The sequence below is a fragment of the Cygnus atratus genome, chromosome Z, assembly GCF_013377495.2.
Source record: "Cygnus atratus isolate AKBS03 ecotype Queensland, Australia chromosome Z, CAtr_DNAZoo_HiC_assembly, whole genome shotgun sequence".
In the NCBI taxonomy this organism is placed as follows: domain Eukaryota; kingdom Metazoa; phylum Chordata; class Aves; order Anseriformes; family Anatidae; genus Cygnus; species Cygnus atratus.
Genome location: NC_066396.1, coordinates 44,630,738 through 44,649,723, shown reverse-complemented (window position 1 = coordinate 44,649,723; position 18,986 = coordinate 44,630,738). Strand labels below are relative to the sequence as shown.

General features: G+C 37.2%; 1 protein-coding gene across 11 annotated transcripts in view; it reads right to left on the bottom strand.

The window, feature by feature from the left end:
• AOPEP (aminopeptidase O (putative)) overlaps window positions 1-18,986 on the bottom strand; it is a 203,564-nt gene that overhangs the window by 87,472 nt on the left and 97,106 nt on the right. For 10 of the 11 annotated variants that reach the window (XR_007709287.1, XM_035565252.2, XM_035565256.2 and 7 more), the window contains exons 10-11: window positions 16,214-16,257; window positions 9,389-9,449 (exon numbers count right to left, since the gene is read on the bottom strand). Coding sequence is in view for 10 of the 11 variants with exons in the window: in XM_035565252.2 (XP_035421145.1) it covers window positions 9,389-9,449; window positions 16,214-16,257 (105 nt within the window). In the remaining variant the exon portion in view is untranslated. Of the gene's footprint in view, window positions 1-3,906; window positions 5,110-9,388; window positions 9,450-16,213; window positions 16,258-18,986 lie in introns of those variants that run through there. The other variant, XM_035565261.2, reaches the window with a different exon arrangement.

Below are 18,986 nucleotides of genomic sequence, written 5' to 3'. Positions count from 1 at the left end.
CAAAAATATTTTAAGCCTCTGTGAATTGTTTCCACTAGGCAAATAAAACAACAGACACAGTAAAAACTAATTGGTTGCTAACTTCTGCTCTTTTCATTGTTTTTACAAGCAATGGATTAAAATCAATGTTTATGGCAATGCAAGCCTGGCTGTGTACATATTTCCTTGCAAAAGAGATAAAAGATAATAAGAAGGGTTTTTTTTAAGTATGTAAACAGTAAAAGGAAGACTAGGGATAATGTGGGTCCTTGGTTAGCGAGGGGGGTGCCCTGGTAATGGGAGATGCCGAGAAGGCAGAGATACTGAATGCCTTCTTTGCTTCAGTCTTTGCTTCAAGGACTTCCCCCCGGGACTCCTCGACCCTGGTGGGGGGAGAAAGGGGCTGGGAAATGGAGGGCTCCCACCTGGTTGACGAGAGAGTGGTTCAGGAGCATCTGAGTGGGCTCAACGCACACAAATCCATGGGTCCCGATGGGATGCATCCACGTGTGCTAAGGGAGTTGGCAGAGGTGATCGCTGAACTGCTCTCTATCATCTTTGAAAGGTCTTGGAGAACAGGAGAGGTGCCTGAAGATTGGAGGATAGCCAATGTCACTTCGGTCTTCAAGAAGGGCAAGAAGGAGGATCCGGGAAACTACAGGCCAGTCAGTCTCACCTCTGTCCCTGGAAAGGTGTTGGAACAGCTTGTTCTGGATGTCATCTCCAAGCAATTGGAAGAGAAGAACGTTATGAGGAGTAATCAGCATGGATTCACCAAGGGGAAGTCGTGCTCAACCAACCTCATTGCCTTCTATGATGGCATCACCAGCTGGGTAGACGGGGGGAGAGCAGTGGATGTCATCTACCTTGACTTTAGCAAGGCTTTCAATACTGTCTCCCATGACATCCTGATAGCAAAGCTGATAAAGTGTGAGATAGAGGAGTGGACAGTAAGGTGGGTTGAGAACTGGCTGACTGGCTGAGCTCAGAGGGTGGTGGTCGGTGGTGCAGAGTCCGGCTGGAGACCTGTGACTAGCGGCGTTCCCCAGGGGTCGGTGCTGGGTCCGCTCTTGTTCAACATCTTCATTGACAACCTTGATGAGGGAATAGTGTCTGCCCTCAGCAAGTACACCAATGACACAAAGCTGGGAGGAGTGGCCAACACGCCAGAAGGCTTGTTGCCATTCAGCGAGACCTGGACCGGCTGGAGAGATGGGCAGGAAGAAACCAAATGAGGTTTAATAAGAGCGAGTGTAGAGTCCTGCACCTGGGAAGGAACAACCGGACGTATCAGTACAGGCTGGGGGACGACCTGCTGGAGAGGAGCTCTGAGGAGAAGGACCTGGGGGTCCTGGTGGACGGCAGGTTGACCATGAGCCAGCAGTGTGCCCTCGTGGCCAAGAGGGCCCATGGGATCCTGGCGTGCATTAAAACGAGTGTGGCCAGCAGGTCAAGGGAAGTGATCCCCTCTACTCTGCCCTGGTCAGGCCTCACCTGGAGTGCTGTGTCCAGTTCTGGGCTCCCTGGTACAAAAAAGACGGGGATCTCCTGGAAAGAGTCCAGCGGAGGGCCACAAAAATGATACGGGGCCTGGAGCATCTTCGCTATGAAGAAAGGCTGAGAGACCTGGGTCTGTTCAGCCTTGAGAAAAGAAGACTGAGAGGGGATCTCATCAATGTGTATAAATACCTGAGGTGTGGGAGACAGAAGAATTTAGCCAACCTCTTTTCAGTGGTTTGTGGGGACAGGACAAGGGGTAATGGCCACAAGATAGAGCACAGGAAGTTCCGCACCAACTTGTGAAAGAACTTCTTCACGGTGAGGGTGATGGAGCACTGGAACAGGCTGCCCAGGGAGGTTGTGGAGTCTCCTTCTCTGGAGATATTCAAGGCCCGTCTGGACGCCTACCTGGGCAGCCTGCTCTAAGGAACCTGCTTTGGCAGGGGGGTTGGACCTGATGATCTTTCGAGGTCCCTTCCAACCCCTTCAATTCTGTGATTCTGTGATATTTGGCAAGTCTCTGTTCAACATCTCTGTGTAAAAAAGGACCTGTCCTCCCTCCCTTTGCTGCTTCCACCCCCTGCATATGTAGGTGGGAGAATGGGAGCTTGGGAATGTGAACTTGAACCAGCATTGATCAACCAGGCAGCAAACCCTTATTGTTCTTGAGATACCAAACATAACTCCTTTCTAGTAGGGATAAGCTCAGTCATTCTGCACATAACATAGCTTTTGTGTTCAGCAATGCAATTAATAGGAAAAGGGAATCGGAACGACTGCTAGAGATTTGTTTTGAAAGAGATTCTAATGAACAAAATGTGGAATCCAGTCCAACTTTATTTTAGAAATGGAACATTATTTCAAATGCGCTTTAACCTTTTGAACAAGCTATTACTCATTCAGATTTACTATGCTAGTACTACTGTTGTACCTCTAAGCTGGACACACATGGTGCCAATGGACATCCTGAGGGAAAACAGAAAGATGTTTGTGAAAATCTCACTTTTGACTGGAGAGGTATGCCAGTGTTTTTAGCAGGCCATTAAACTAAATCCAGTGAAGTATCCACCTCAGCATTATTGCAGAAGTGCATTCCAGCTCTGAATCTCAGAAGCATTATTTTTTTCTGAATCATTCAATTAATGGGTAAAATAAGATTACTAAAATTATAGTTTAAACTTCACTTTTAGAAATGAGAACAAGGGAGGCACTGAAATGTTATGGCCAATATTTTCAACTCTAACATTTAAAAATGTACATCTACATTCAAGTTACTCAGCACTATGTAGGTGCCAAACCTGAGGAAGCCTGTTTTCCAATCTTGGAATGGAAACCACACAACAATTCATCAAAATGCTGTTTTGATGATGAATATCTCTGTTTTACCCCTAAAATCAGCAATCACATGCAATCCTGAAGAAATTTACCTGAAACCTTCTAAAACTGTAACAATGTTCTAAGATATGCCTGAATTTGAAATATATATATATCTGAAATAGATTTGGTGATACATCATTATAAGCAATTATAATTCATCATTATAAACATATATAAGCAATTTTCTTGAGTTTTTGAATGATCCAACAAACAAAAACACACCAGTGCTGGACCTTGTTTAGCAGCATTAAGTACTATTTATAGGAACAGCTAAATAAATTATAATTACATTTTATGACAATTACTTTCTTTATATCACTTTATCCTCATTATTATTATTTAAATAATAATAGACCTTTTAACTTATTTGATACTTTGCCACAAACAAAATAGCAATTTTTTCCAGTTTGGTCTATCTAGAAAGACTTTCAGATGCATAATCTTCATCTAAAACAGCTTTCAAAGAGTTTACAGTGTAGAGAGAAAGTCTGTTTGTGCAATCTGTCTTGGTTTGTGTCTCTTTGTAATTCAACTCTCATTTATGCATGTTTCAGAACTACACAGTATTTTCCTAAATCCCATCTTTTCTTTTAAGGAAATGGGAGGAAATATTGACAGTACAACTACTAATTTTTGAAAAAAAAAAACCACAGCATTAATCATTCATATTGAAAAAGTTTTTTCTCATTCTCTTGTTATCATTAGAGATTCCATGAACTGATATATATTGTTGATCTATGATAATTTAACTTTTTAAGGACTTTGGGAGGATCTTTTCATCTGCCAATCTGCAAGCAGTTTAATATCAAAAGGACCCCCCACACCTTTTTTCTTTTTCTTTTTTTTTTTTTTTTTGATGGGAAGCATCTATTTTTCAGGGTGCTTTCCATATACAAGAATATGTATTTTGCTAAGTAATAATTACACTTCCTTCAGATTAATTTTCAAGTATCTGTTCATTAGAATTCAGTATCAGTCAGTTATATTCCTTGCAGTGATATGAAAACATACACAAAAGGCTCCATGCTATGATTCTATGATCAGATAAAATAATCAAAGATAAGGTGAGTAGCAAATTCCAGTGCTTAAGCAGCAGCACGTTATTCTTGTGACTAATACCTATTACCAAGTTTGAAATGAATCTAACATTCGTAAACTTCATTAAATAAGTATGAAAATTTATACCTCTTCATAGCCCTTTCCCATTTTTTTCCTCAAATTACAAGCTTAAATGAGATTTTTCTATATAGCAGGTCATATTTGCTGCTAATGCCTACAAATTCACCATATCTCAACAAACAACACGGATTTCATTTGTTTACCATTTCAGTGTTGACATCCACTAATATGCAGTTATTATATATATCCAGAGAGAAAAATTACAAGATAAGGCATGACTAGAAATATCAAGCATTAACATATGCAAGCTTTCAGTTATACTCTAATACAATGAGCAATTTTTCTGCTGAAAATTTTTCCAGTACCCTCTGTAAAATTTGCATGAACAACTGCTAGAGATAGTTACAAAGCATAAGAGAATTCTTTTTAAAAATGCTTTAATTTGTTTGGTTTGTTAATAATTGACTTTAACCGCTACGCCATGATGCATCCATGCCACAGCCACTATGCCTGCAGAGCTATCCCTTCATCTGTCATTTTCTCTTAGTAAAAGGAAACAGGAAATCTATAAAGCTTATAACTGGGGCAAAAGCCAGGAGCCGTCTTAGTAACAGACTGCTTCATGAGAAATCATATTAAGTGCCTGAGCTGCCGCTGTAACATCCCCTAAAATTTATGAAACCACAGAAAGATATTACCTACATTGATTTAGAACACTGCATAAACTACATTTTTATTCTTTTTTTTTTTTAATAGTTCATGAAGTTTCCTTTAGTTATGCATTTCATTTCTTCAAGTAGGACAACCCAAGAGCCAGTCATATATAAGTAAACCTAGAAATACTATGAATAAGTGAATATTCACCACTGGAAGAATTTTTTTTGCCTGTGTATTTCCAGAAGTATAGTTGGTTTACAAGTAACATTAGTAGGCAGACCTTAAGCTACTTCTTCACCATAGTAACAAAAAATAGTGTGCAGAGGAAAAAATACAAATTCTTTTTAAATGGTAAATTCTTAGTATTGTAACAGGAGGCTGTCTTCCAATGTTCATTCAGAATTAGAAATCATGGAGTAGTATTCTCCCAATGCTCTCAGTAAGATGCACAGGCACTGAAATACCTGTTGGCAGTACCTAATACAATTAGAAAATACCATTTAAGCTAGAAAAGGGGATGAGAATTATGCTTTAACAGGATGAAGCAGCAACTCAAGGGGGAACCTGAAGATCACTTTTGTAACACAAGGTACCAAACCAAATGCACGTCCAAGGAACACTCAAGATAGATTTCAAGTTTACCAGTAAATAATAGCAAGCTATGGAACAATGTAGCTTCACAGAGGGGAAAAAAAAAAAAAAGTGGTAAAACTGGAATGAGCAAAAAAAGTACTTGTAGAGACGCAGATACTACTTGATGTTAATTCTTCTCCTACTCATTTAAAAATTCCCAACAAGTTTAAAATAAACATTTTATGTTTATTTTTAAAAAAGATTAATTCACTAGGGTAGAATAAGCAATTTGCATAAAAGTAACAAGACAATATAACACAAAGACAAATCTGTGCAGAATAGAAGAAAATCTTCCTCAACAAACATGCAGTCCTTTAGCTTTAAACTCTAATTAAAGTAAGGCAAACCCATTACATAGACTGAAAGATACAACAGAAACTATACTTCAGAGAACAAATTGTCAGCGGAAGGAATGAAGTGGACTTAAGTAATTTCATAGGTGTGTTCCTGCTCTAAATACTGTTTGGTATTTCTGATTCTACTTGCCAGCTTAATTCATCAACTAAAGTGGCGTTAAGTCTTTACTAGCCTTGTGCATGATGAGAAGTTGCTACAGTGCCCCGGTGAGACACTTCTGAGATAGAACTATACACTGGAGGTTGCTGATACTTGGTTTGATAAATTGTATGTTCAACAACACAATATGCTTCACCTTATTTAACACCACCACAATGCACTCCTGGAAAAAAAAATCCTCCTGAAAGCTCGTATTTCAGAAATGCTTGCTTTTCATCTCTTATGATCCTTTTTTTTTCTGTTTAAGAAAACCTTACTGCACAGCAAGCTTCAGGAGAACCACTGTGCTGTGGTACTCTTCCATTTATGAAAGGATTGGCCAGGCATTAGCACATACCCTCCTTTTATAGGATTAACCTTTAATGGTTTAGAAAATACAGAAGCTGAAAGTGTAAATTGGCATGCAGAATTCTTTTTTTTTTTTTATAGCAACAGGCCAAATTCTGTTTTTATTTATCAGTATGACTCCCTTAACTCACATAGTGTTACTTTTGATTAGTATTGGTATATATAAGAGCCTGGAAACTGGCTCAGCTGGCCCAGAAAAGACAACATGCCTTTTCAAAGACTGCAATGGTAACAAAGATTGACTAATATTAAAGTTTTGCTAATTATAAACTACAAGTATAAAAGAGTGTATATATATAAATAGATACATAGACATATTGTTCCCTGCACAGAACTGGAGACAGGACTAGGGATGGCAAATGATACAAAGCACATGTACTTTAGATAGATTTGGATATAACCATGCAAGAAAACTCTTAAAAACACTTTGGTAGATACTGCTGCAAATGAGCTGAGCCTGGTGAATTTTCTTTGTATTCAATTGCTGACATGAATTTCCTGAGCTAAACCCACCCAAACATAAAAACACCATGGAAACAAACAAAGACAGTAGAAAACATATAAATTCACATATGGGAAAGATACAAGAGGAACTATGTTCTGATGTAATTTTCAGAATGGACAGCATGATGCATACTTCCTGACCCTGTAACATAGGTTAATCTTTTCCGTAAGGAGGTTTCCACTCCAAATGCAGTGAAGTCTTAGATATTATTTGTAAATCAAGAGACATTTTAACTACCATGCTACAGGACATAGAGCAGTCAGCAAAGTAAGGGCGATAAGCAGAAAGTTGCCAAAACCTGTGTAGGGCACAGGATGCAGCTTTTCTGTCTTTGAGACATTTTTGGAGCAGAGATTCACCAGCTGCATTTCGGTTGCCCCACCACACAAAAAAGGCAATCAGCTGCAATGTGTACCTCACCAAGTTCACATTGCCTGGCTGGCAGGCTCAGCAATATCATTTCATCCAGAGGAGCAGGCAGAAGCCTTCCTCTACAAACAACTTTGTCCACTCACCTAGCAACCCATAAAAGAGAATAAATCAACTCTGTGGTGTTCCTGGGCTTCTACTTGATGCAGGTAATTCAGCTGAACGTAAGAAAGTGGATTACGTGCCTTTGCCAGCCCTGATATATCATGAGAGCTAAGAAAATAGTTTGCTGGAAAGATAGTAGTTTAAATACTTTTTAAAGGGGATTCTGTATCAGCTCCTGTACAGCACACTAATGTATTTATAGCTCTCTAATCAGTAAATACAGTCATATTTAGATTACAGATACTAACAACATATTAGGAGCTACTAAGCAACCCCTACAGTTTTGATTTCAGGACTGAGGCCTCCCCAAATGATTTAATAAAGCACTAAGTGAACAAGGTTTTGTATTCACTGAATGATAACTCCATCTCTTTCAGTAAAGTGGAAACCAGTTCCCGCAAGAGCCTGAGATGTGCTGAAGGCAACAAGAGTAAATTGCCAAAAAGGTTATTGATGGGGGAGAGAGAGAGAGAGACAGAAGAAGTCAGTATGCTGATTCTCAAACGAACAGAAAATTAAATCAGCACTATTCCAGTTGGCACTGCTGATTTTACAGAACAGCCAAACTATCAGGGAAATCTCTTTGGTCATAAACAAAAATTTACGATGATTTACAAGCCCACTGAATGTGCCAATATTTTTGCTATATGTTTTGCTTACACACCCAATAGATACTCCCAGGGTATTATGAAACTACTTGCTAGACATTCTGAACAGCCCATACTACACACTCACGTAAACAGAGAGTTCAGTTTTCACACTAATCTCTATTTTCAATTATTTAGTCTATTTCCACCTTCCTTATTTGTGATTTTAGAGTTGATTATAGGAAACTGGCAAGGGACATCTTCAGAGAGATACTTAAAAGTAAAATGCCAGAAAAGTCTTTCATTTCAGGCAGCCAGTTCAGCATCTTACAGCAGTAACTGTGTAACTTTAGTTTCTGTGCAATACTTGAAGCAGCTGCTCTGCAATCTATTGAATTTTCTATCAGGAACAAAACCTTGATTGAAATATAGTATTAAAATCAAAATCCTTTTTCAAGAAATGAACGAACATCAAGATGCATGATGATACTGCCCCTTCCTTTCCCTTCTTCCAGTTAAAGCTAAGATTCCTTTCAACAGTTTTACAGCAAAAAGCAAATTCCATAATGATTTTAGGGTGTCTTCAAACATTTCGATCTCAGGACAAAACTTCCAAGAGAACCTTGTACAGCATAAAAAGAACAATGGAGGTGCACAATACCTCTGAAGCTGACAAGAACTCAACCACAGTGTTCAGGTATGGCTCAGGTTCACAGATCACTGCTTATCATTTTGACCCATTTTGACAATTCTACTTGCAAATGTGCTCAGTCCCTAGAGTCTCGGCCATGCTGCCTACATACCTCTCACTTTTGCACATACAAATCAGGTTATCATTCTAACTCTTAAAAATGGCAATGCAAAGTGGAAACAAATGCAAGCTCTAGTTAAAATAAATTCCAAGCAACTTAAGCAAAACCAGTTTAGTGCAAACCAATTAGAATTAGAGCACCAAATATAAAATAAAAACGTATTTTGGAAAAAGCTCCTTTTGGAAGTTTTCTACAGAGATACCTTTATTTGGCTGATGCCAATTTTGTAACAAAAGCAATATACAAAGTCTTCAAATACCACAGACTACTAAGTATTTTCAGTTCACGTAATTTAAAACATTAATACGAAAAGTTCTTGACATTAAAAGCAGGAAATAATGCTCGGTCTCAACTGCAACAGAGTTGGAACCCCAAAGAAATGTTATCTGTGCAGCAGATTCACAAGCAACTCACACTATTCACAAGGTATCAAAGTACAAATAATTATATTTAATATTTAGTGAAGTCATTGCTGTTCATATGACTGTCAGTAATTTATATAATGAAAACTGTGAGCAATGCTCCTAACATTTAGTAGAATCCAGAATTATACTGTAAAGCATACTTCCAAGTGACTACAATATTAAGCAGTAAGATATATTTTGTAAGATTTGTCTTTTCGCAGGTTCATTGAGATGATGGTAGAAGCAAAAACCTGTGACCACTAAATGCTAACAGTCTATGAATGGTGTTTAAAGATTTGGAAATCAGTCATCAGCAAAACTGTTTATTTAAAAATAAAGTATGATATAATGTGCAAGTAAGTATGATATAATGTGCAAGTCTCCACAAAGAACTGAGAACAGATATTTTGTATTTACCTTTGGTATTCCGGAAGTGTCAAGCCAGTTTGTGAAGATACTTTCAACAGTTAACCCAGACCTTGAATAAATAAACAAAAAAGTTAGAAGACACACACAAAACAAACAATTTTTCATGTGACAATTAACCACATAGAAGCTGAGCAAAAGCTTGAATTCCAATTACTAGCTGTAATGCAGTAATAAATTCTTTATTTTTTAATGGATAATACCATCAGAGGTGATATGAGCAAGTTAAAGACAGATCCATTTTTTTGTGTGTTTAAAAAAAGGATAAATTCAGAACTTATGAATATTGACAGAGAAAGTCAATATGTAAGATGGTAAACTACAGTCACGAAACATAAATTATGAACAGGTGTTTGACTTTTTGAGTAGAGTATTATTATAGAAGCAGCCTAGATGTAAATACACGAAGACGAAACGAAACAAAGCTTCTTTAAACTTAAGGATTTTAAAAGGCACTGATGGATTTTAATCCTCCGAATTACTGAGTATCTAATATATTTCAGTTTCACTTTCATCTTTTCTGCTCTTTCCCTGATTATGCCCTGATAACATTCACAGGGATGTCACAGTATAGTCTGGAGACTCAACTACGATGAACTATAAGTAGTTTGTCATGATCAGGCTGTATGGTCTAAAATAAACACATGCTAATTATGTGTGCATTCATTAATTATACTTCCCCTTTTGTTTTTGTAAGAAACTTTTGTTGAATTTACTTAAACCCAGGTTAAAAGTTTCCCAAATTACAGAGAAGTCAATTTTAAAAAAAGTAAATTAGTGTTCATGCTGTATTTTCATACTGAAAATACTCAACACTTGAGTAAGCGCTCTATGAATGTAAATATTCTGAGAAGCAAAATTGATGTGCACAGTCCTGCGCATAGTAATGCCTTGGCAAGATTCATTGTAGTACTTGCAGCTACTTTCATGTGTATAATGTAGACTCATAACCAACAAAGCACCCATGAAAAGAACACCCGTTTGAGGTCTGAAGTGGGAAGGCAAGCATCTCAAGACAGTTTTTAATAGTTACATGACAAAGAAGCCTGTTTGCTTTTTTTTTTTTTCACATACCCTGACAAAACTCTGCTCATAATCCTGACCATAAAGGAGGCTTATTTATGTACTGTATCAGTGACTATGAAGGATTTGTAATGAATCCATCAGTCATTTTTACTGACTGATTTTAAAACACCTTAAAAGATTAACTTTCGCTATGCCAATGGGAGACGGATCAATCACTGTTATGCCTGACATGCAAATGGGAAAACTAATGCTTAGAGAGCTTATGGAGTCTCAAAAAGCAGTTAAGCAATATGCCATTGGATGACACAGTTGACACAGTCAACACAGTTATAGAGTAAAAATTTCCATGTGTTTACTGATCATAGTAATTACCTTTTTTTTTTTTTTTTAATTGGCTAGTTTGTTTTGGAGTGACCAAAGATTTAAATTATTGATATTAACATGTGTAGCAGCAGCACTTATCCAGACATGGGTTATAGCCTGACTTAGACGTTCTTTGATGAATCCAAGATGAGAAATTTACCCTCCATCTCTCAGCAGTACTATGCGTTGTATTCCTCTGAGGTAGAATTAACAGTTACGTCCTCCATTCCACACCATCATGCTGTTAGATCTCCATCCCTACTCTCACTTAGAAGACTTCTGAAGGAAGCCTCATTAAAATGAGCAGATCCACTTGACAGAATAAAATTCTGCTAATGTGAATAAAGGCTGGGAGTACCTGATGAAAACAGAGAGTCAGCTGACTATGCATTGAGTCGTTCAACAGAATCACAGAAGATATGCAATCTGGTCCTAATAAATTTGTCCAAAAGGAATTTTACACAGGAATTTTGTAACAAAGGCAAAAAGCAATCACCAAGGGCCTTAAACATAAAGAAGCCTGTACTAACAAATGCTGCCCTATGTCTTTCAGCTACCAGGATATGCTTGTATACACAAGACACAGCATCCTAGTCAAAATTGTAAGAAGATGCAGATTAAAGAAAAAGAACATTCCTTTCACAACAACAATAATGCCATCTAATGCTTTCAGTATCTATTCTTTTAACAGTTTTTTTCAGTTTTTGAGCAGTTGTATATTTTGGTGCAGACCAAGAAGGTTTAATGTGGAAACACAACTAGCCTATTCACTGCTAGTAGTATGTTTTGACAGTTCATGCAGTTTAGGTCCCAGCCTTTCTTCCAGTGTCTTTACAAGTAAGGGATGACATTATTAGCCTGGCTGAGATGACTTAAAAAGTCCTATGAGAAGAATGATTTTCAAAAGAGAAAAGGAAATTGACAAAATACATGTTGTAAACGTTACGAGATGTTTGTGTGTGAGTGCCACAGACCAATAAATACATAAATAAATCCCTCATATCACATGATTCAAATAATCTCAGCATTCTAGCAGAAGCATTTTTACATGGCCAGGATTCTGAATTTTCAGGAAATTGCCATTCTGCATGTCTGATCACTAAGGAAATTGATTTTACACAGATAACTGAGCATAGACACCATGCTTGTAATGCGGTGGTGTTCTACATTCAAGTGAATTACTTATGTCTAGATTTGGTCAGCTTTTAATAGTACCTTGTTATTTGTGGAAATTTAGAGCATTTGGATGCCAGATCCTTCATGCAATGTTATAAAAATTGGTGTCTAATCTAAGTTAGTTAGCTGAGTCCTTTTCAGAGGGAATGGAGAGAAAGCAAAGTATCTCCAAACAGCCAGTCAATTCACTTTATTTGGGATAAGACAACATTTTTTTTCTTTAGTGCTTCTTTCTTTTTGGTTAGTGCAGAAAGCACATACAGGACTAGCTTAAAACTGAACACACAAATTTTATATTTTTATATCAAAGGTAGATCAGGTGGATCACACCACTTACTTTGTCTCAAGTAGCATAATCAGAATAACAATTTTTTATTTATTATTCCATGAATCAAAACCAATACAGCTTTATGTTCCAATGCTGAACCAGAGCTAGCAGTTAAAAAAAAAAAAATCTTTACTTGTGCATTTAATTGTTTTACCTAGGGATAAGAAACACAGCTTTACATTGCCAGTTTCTCCATTTCTTTTTCAGAACCTAAAGAAAGATTAAAAGTCAAGATTTTCTCAGGAAAAAATAAATAAATCTATGTGAAATTATAACACTGCTTTTGCCATGTAGTACCTTTATCCTTTACTTATTACATACTGCCCTCCCCCCCCCCCCCTTTATTTTTTTAAGCCAACAATGGCTCATTTCAAAACACTGGCTTTGAAATAAGCTAATGAAACTGAAAGGAATAGCACTGTCCTGACAACACACTAATCCAGGCTGAAACACCACTTGTAAGTTGTTTAGTCTCTCCTGAAACTTTGACATATTTCTCAAGGGCAAAAACTACAACACTGCCATTACTCTGCTTACAGCACCCTCACCTTCAGCCTTCAGCTAAAAATCCTTTCATATTCCCATATGCAGTTAGTTTGCTTGCTTTTTTGTCCCCAATTTAGGACATTCTTGTTAGCACTCATAAAATATATATATCTTTAAAAGTTAACATATAACTTTTTTTTTTCAAATATATTAGTAATATGTAGACTATAGCAAAGACCTACTATGAATGTACCGAGGGTCAGTGCTTAACTGAGAAATCCTTGGAAAGGTTGCCACCAACTTCCACCAACCAAGGGCACTTACAATCTGCTTATATTGCATTTAAGCATCTGTATGGACTTAAATCTGGTGTGTTACTGATTTCCTGAATGGCCTTCTGGTCAAGGTACTGCACTGGGCTATGGGAATCTGGGTTTAACTGATTTGCACTACAGCAGAGTTCTGTCAAGACCGCACAGTTTCTTTAATTGCTTTGTACCACAGTTCCTTGCTGTTAAGTAAGAATTCTAGTGCATCCATTAACTTATCATCCCTTGTCAATTTGTTTAGACTATAACCTGATCAGACGAGTAATGACCTCCCAACATCCATCCATACAGTATAGGCCAGATGCAATGCTTCAGAAAAAGCTTTGTAAAATACTGATGATAATTTCAAAATTAGCATTATAAAAGATGTCTACATAGCAAGTCAAGGAAGAGACTGAATCTTATCCCTTCAGAACAAAATTTTGCAGCAAATAAACAGAGCTCATGAAAGCGCATAGCTTTTTTGGGTGGAGTGCGGTGGGGGTGGGGTGTTAAAGGAAGACAAGAAGTAAACATATCCAGCTAAAAATACTTCGATGAGCTGATCGGCTGATTTGCTTCATCTGTATATATACATTCATTTACATCGATTGTTTTCAAAGTGATCTATTCCAGCTATATGGAGGCATAGTTAGGGCAAATCAAAGAGTAGTGACAGATCAGCGACTGTCAAGTACCCATACCTTCCAGACATGTTTTTGTTTGTTTGTTTTGTGTGTTTGTTTGTTTTGTGTCCAGCATATATATCATAGAATCATAGAATATCATGAGTTGAAAGGGACCCACTAGGATCATCAAGTCCAACTCCTGGCTCCACACAGGACCACCCAAAAATATACGTATTCTGGCTTTAAAAAAAAAAAAAAGGAGGAATCAAAAACAATGAAAAGAAGCAAACAAACACAAAACCAGACCAGATAAAACCAAAAACCTTTCCCAGTCATTTGCTTTGGGTGTTGGGTGCCTACCAGCTATTTGTCTCTATCAAAATCAACACTTTCATGGCAAGTAGCCTTTAATGTTAGTATCCAAGAGAGCAAGTGACATATGTAGAACAGTGCTTTGAAGTCACAGCATTATTTTAACATTGATTTGGTACTTAACTGACAATTTATAAAGACATTCAAGGAATGTGGTTAGTAAGACTGAGTTATTAACAGTACAAATAACAGAGATGTAACACAAAGCCTTCCTTTGTCTACTATGTATTATTAGAACAATAACTTTATTAGTCCTCTTATTTATGTTATTGAATAAAACTGAATAAAAAATACCATCAGGAAACCCCAAAGAACAGAACTGACCTACTCAAAAAGTCCTTGTGCACTCATAAAGAGCACAAGCAGCTGCAACTCTGATTTATCTGAGGCTGGTGAAACTCACCCTGTGCTACAGGCCCTTAAAAACACTGAGTTTTTGCATGGCTCACATGTTAGGCAGATGTGGAAAGGATCAATTTACAGCAAGGAATACAGCTGTAAGCCTTGGGGAAAAAGGAACCACTGGGAGTTTTAATCAAATTTAGTGCACCATGCTACACAGATACATAAGAGGGGTTTTCTAGTTGGTTGTTTTTTTTTTTTTTTTGAAGAAACTGCAGTGAAGTTTCAAAATATATTTGAGCAAAAGAGATGCCTCAGTTACAAGTGAGTAGTATGGTAGATTTGTTACAGAAAGGCCAAGTTAATATAGGGCTATGGCCACTGCATATTACACTTTAAAATAATTTGAAAATGGATAAGGATAACATAGATAGGTATTTGTTTGTTCTTCTTGCCATTAGCCCCTTAATTGGAAAAAATGTATCTTCAAGGCAAGACAGAAGATTCTAAAGGACAAAAAGGTAATGCTAGCCTGTTTGACGTCAGTGTTCAGCCACAGTCCAGAAATAGAAGGATCCTGTCTTGGAGAGTGGATTCCTATAGCTAGGAAAATTGAGTCAGAGCAGGCAGTGAAGTAGTCCTGTAGGCATGTAGGTCTCCTCCTCTGAGTACAGAAGGCAGCAAAAATCAGTGACTGCTACTTAAGAAGTTGTGTCTGTATTTTGGAACTGTTCATTTTTGGGAATGTACTGAAAAAAACTCCTGTGACTAAAAATGAAAGGACTTACGTACTCGCAGAGAGAGAATTTTTTAGATATAGTCTGCTGTATCAAAAAGCAGAAAATAATGTAGCACTACTCAAAAGCAATAATTACAGAAAATTTCCACACTGTTGTACGGTTGCTTTCTGCCAGTTCTAACGTTGTTCTCATTACAAAAGTCTCCCACGAGCCAAATTCTACTCTTAGATACACTAGTTTGCCTCTGTTGGCACAGCTGAGGATAAGTTTGGCTTGATTCCATACTACTAATCTTTTATTTATTTATTTATTTTAAGTCCAGCCTCCATTGCAATATTTGAGTGCTTAGTGTTTTTCAAGTAAGCAATGTTTAGTTTTAAGGAATGTGCATATGCAGCACATATGCACATATCTGAGGTAGCACAGAACAAAACAACAAATAAGCAGTGATGGATTCAAAATTCTGCTAAAGACTGGCTGTATCATCTTCAGCCAGTCACACACAAGAGGATTTTGAAGGACTTGTGTGGCACTGGGTTTCCATTAGTGCTTTTCATCTTTTCCCCATTTGCACACAGTGTGACAGGGAGAGGGGATGGTTCCAGACTACTGCTTGTGGAAAAAAAAAAACAAAAAACAAAAAACATGTTCTCTGCTCTCCCAGATCCAGGGCAAAGCTGTGGCCGCCTCACTCTAAGGCACCATGTGCCAAGAGCAGCTGGCAGGAGGATCAAAAATTAAGTTGGGCAGCTGTGCCTGGCTCTTCAGATCACGTAGTGAACACAAGACCTCAGTGCTGCCCTAACATAAGAGCTAAAGGCAGAGAGTTAAATGACTGGGGGAAGCACAGGATAGCAACATCACAAGTCTTGTATTTTTGTGTGTCCATATAAACGAGAATTTACAGAGAAAGAGACACACATATGCTTGGAAGAAACCTTCAGAATATTACTGAATGAAATTCTATTATTTATGGCTAGCACTGTTGAAATTTAGATCTAATTTCTACTTTTTCCTTTGATCTTCCTAGCCTGGTTCTCACTTACTCTCTTTGTTCAGGTACGTCTTCCAACAGCATGGAAAGAAAATCCTGGAAAATGAACAAAGCACCACAGTTAGTATATTTATGAAGAGATAACTGCACATCTACATTGCTAGTGAGAGATAGATTTTTAAAGACTGCAGACAGAGGAACGATAAGAACAAAATTTATGTATCTGCTGGTGTTATACTGCTCAATTATTTATACAACACACATTATGTTTGTCAGTTTTCCAACCCACTCAGGGAAAAAGTGTCAATATTGATAGAAAATGGGCTTGAAAAGCCTGCTATTTTAACACAATCCTACGTTCCCTTTTTTATTTAATCTATAATACACATACAAACTATATTTAAAGCTGTTTAAAGTTATACTTTTACACATACTCAAAGGCTAAGAAACACCAGAGTTAAGAGCGTCACTTGCATTCTCTTCACTGTGCTTGTTATCACCTTGTCTTTAATTATATGACCATGCTTTGTTTTTCTTTTCTTTTATGCACATTCCTGAACAGAAGATGACACCTACTTCTCATTCCCTGACAAAATTCATGGCACTGTGAACTAACACCAACTACAGAGCAAACTCTTCAAAGAGAAGGTAGATAGAATTTCATGAATCTAGAAGGAAAGTGCTATGCCAGCGTAATAGTATTACTATCATCCTCACAAAAAACAGCCCTCTTTATAGAAGCTACACAGGACATCACTCAAAGGTTCTCCAGCACCCCATGCTATACAAGACATTCACCCTAGTTTTAATGGCACTCACTTTGACAAAATGCACTCCTGTAAATAACCTCATAAGAAGATGATTTATTAATATGAATTATTTGTTTATATGCTATTTCATAAAGTAATCCACTTTATTAGTACTAATTTCTGTGGAGACAAATTTCATAGCGTAATGACATTCCTCACTGCAATATATGAGTAGAGGCTGATTTCTAATTTTGAGTACTTGCTTTCTAAGGTCTTGAAGAACATTTTCTAAAACACGGAAAACTTTAATTTTGGACTGCTACTGCATTCAACAAAAGATGCTGTTCTTCTGTGTGACTCTGGCATTGTTACGGAACCAAAGAAAGAATGATTGCACAACTGAAACAACTGAGCAACACTGTTAAGTCTTCTTCCTTTACATTATAATCAAGATCCAGACTATATTGCAGTGGCTGCACAGTCTGCTTATGAATAAAGTTGAATTACAGAGTGCTGAGGCTCACTGTGGCAAGAGTGCCATAACTAACTGCCCTAGCATTGGTTCTGTCCAACTGCAGTGCATAGCTGACTTGATGATAAGGCATGAAATTCTGTGACTTCCTACTACTACTTGCAGTTCTGTACATCGATAGAGAATTTCTCTCTCCTTCAACTTGTGGAAGCTTTCCTGGAGGTACAGAGTAAGCTTACACATGTAAATAAAGAACATAAAAAATGGAGAAAAGATCACCATTAGAAATGTTTCAAAGACTTAAGCGTCTGAAAAGTAATACAGAAGTGGTCAGCCTTGCCACTGTGCACAGACTGGGTATACATTAATGCAGCCAGATTCAATGATTAGACTGCATCATTTTTTTATAATCAGTCCAATGGTATACTTGAAGATAACTTTGGTATTAATGGTTGTTTTATATTCTGTGTATTTTACTGTGATATTAAACATATCCTTTGTGATTAAAGCTGTCTTCATCTCACCAAATACCTGTTAAGAATAGAAATCATTCTACACATTTTTAAAACAAGGATTAATCTCTTCTGTTTTATTTTAACTGCTTCTATTTCAATGCTCCCAAACAGAATAGGAAAACGAATTACCACTTACCTCATATTTACATGTCTTTTAATGCTTGCCTATTATCAAGTCTGCCTGACACATCCCTTTATATGTCTGAAGTTTCAGTTGCTTATAATTTTGTCAAACTTTAACCATCTGGAGTGAAATTTCATCCTCAGGCTATTTTTGTCTTCCTCTCCAGATAAAACAGTTCAGAAGGGTTCAATAGTAAATTTAGAGGATGTACTCTTTTTAAGCTTTGATGTCATTTCTTTAAGAGGTTCTAGTGACCTTACACTTTGAAGCAAAAACTTGTGGATGGGTAGCCAGGGTAGTTGCAATCATAAAATAAAATATAGTTTGCATTTTGTCTTTGTGACAAGTAATTCAATGAAGTCAGAAAGAAAATAGGAGTTAGCAATCACATTGCTGCAGTGCTGCATTATTAACAAACTGGCTTACATTCATATTATTTAATTATTTTATAATATTTAATAATAGCCTATTATTATTAAATAATTTCAGTTCCCTAGCTACTTCTGTTGTTCTTCCCTGGCTGGAAACCCAGAGGCTAGAAAACAACTTTTCCCTATATACAGAAACTGTTATTCTGAAGTTTGTGAAATTTTCTTTGGCTAAACTGAAAAAGCCTTTGAAAAATGAGTTCACACATGTTCACAAAGGATTTGCTAATTCCCTAAAGACTATATTGTATTCCCATATTCCAGACTGAAGCCAACAATTTTGCTCACAACTGCAACTCTGGGCTGCTGACCAGATCAAATCTGGATACACACTGTGCATTGCAATCAAGGAGGTTTTCTTGCACCATTAATGCACGTAGCACATCTGGGTCAAAGGCAAAGAAGAGTGGGGACCCAATGACTAAGAAGAAGGTTGAGGGATATGACTTTGAGAACACTGGGCATGAAGGCTACTTGAAGCAGTTACTAGGCAGATACAAGTTTAGAAGACCTTTAATTCCATAACTAAAGAGCTAT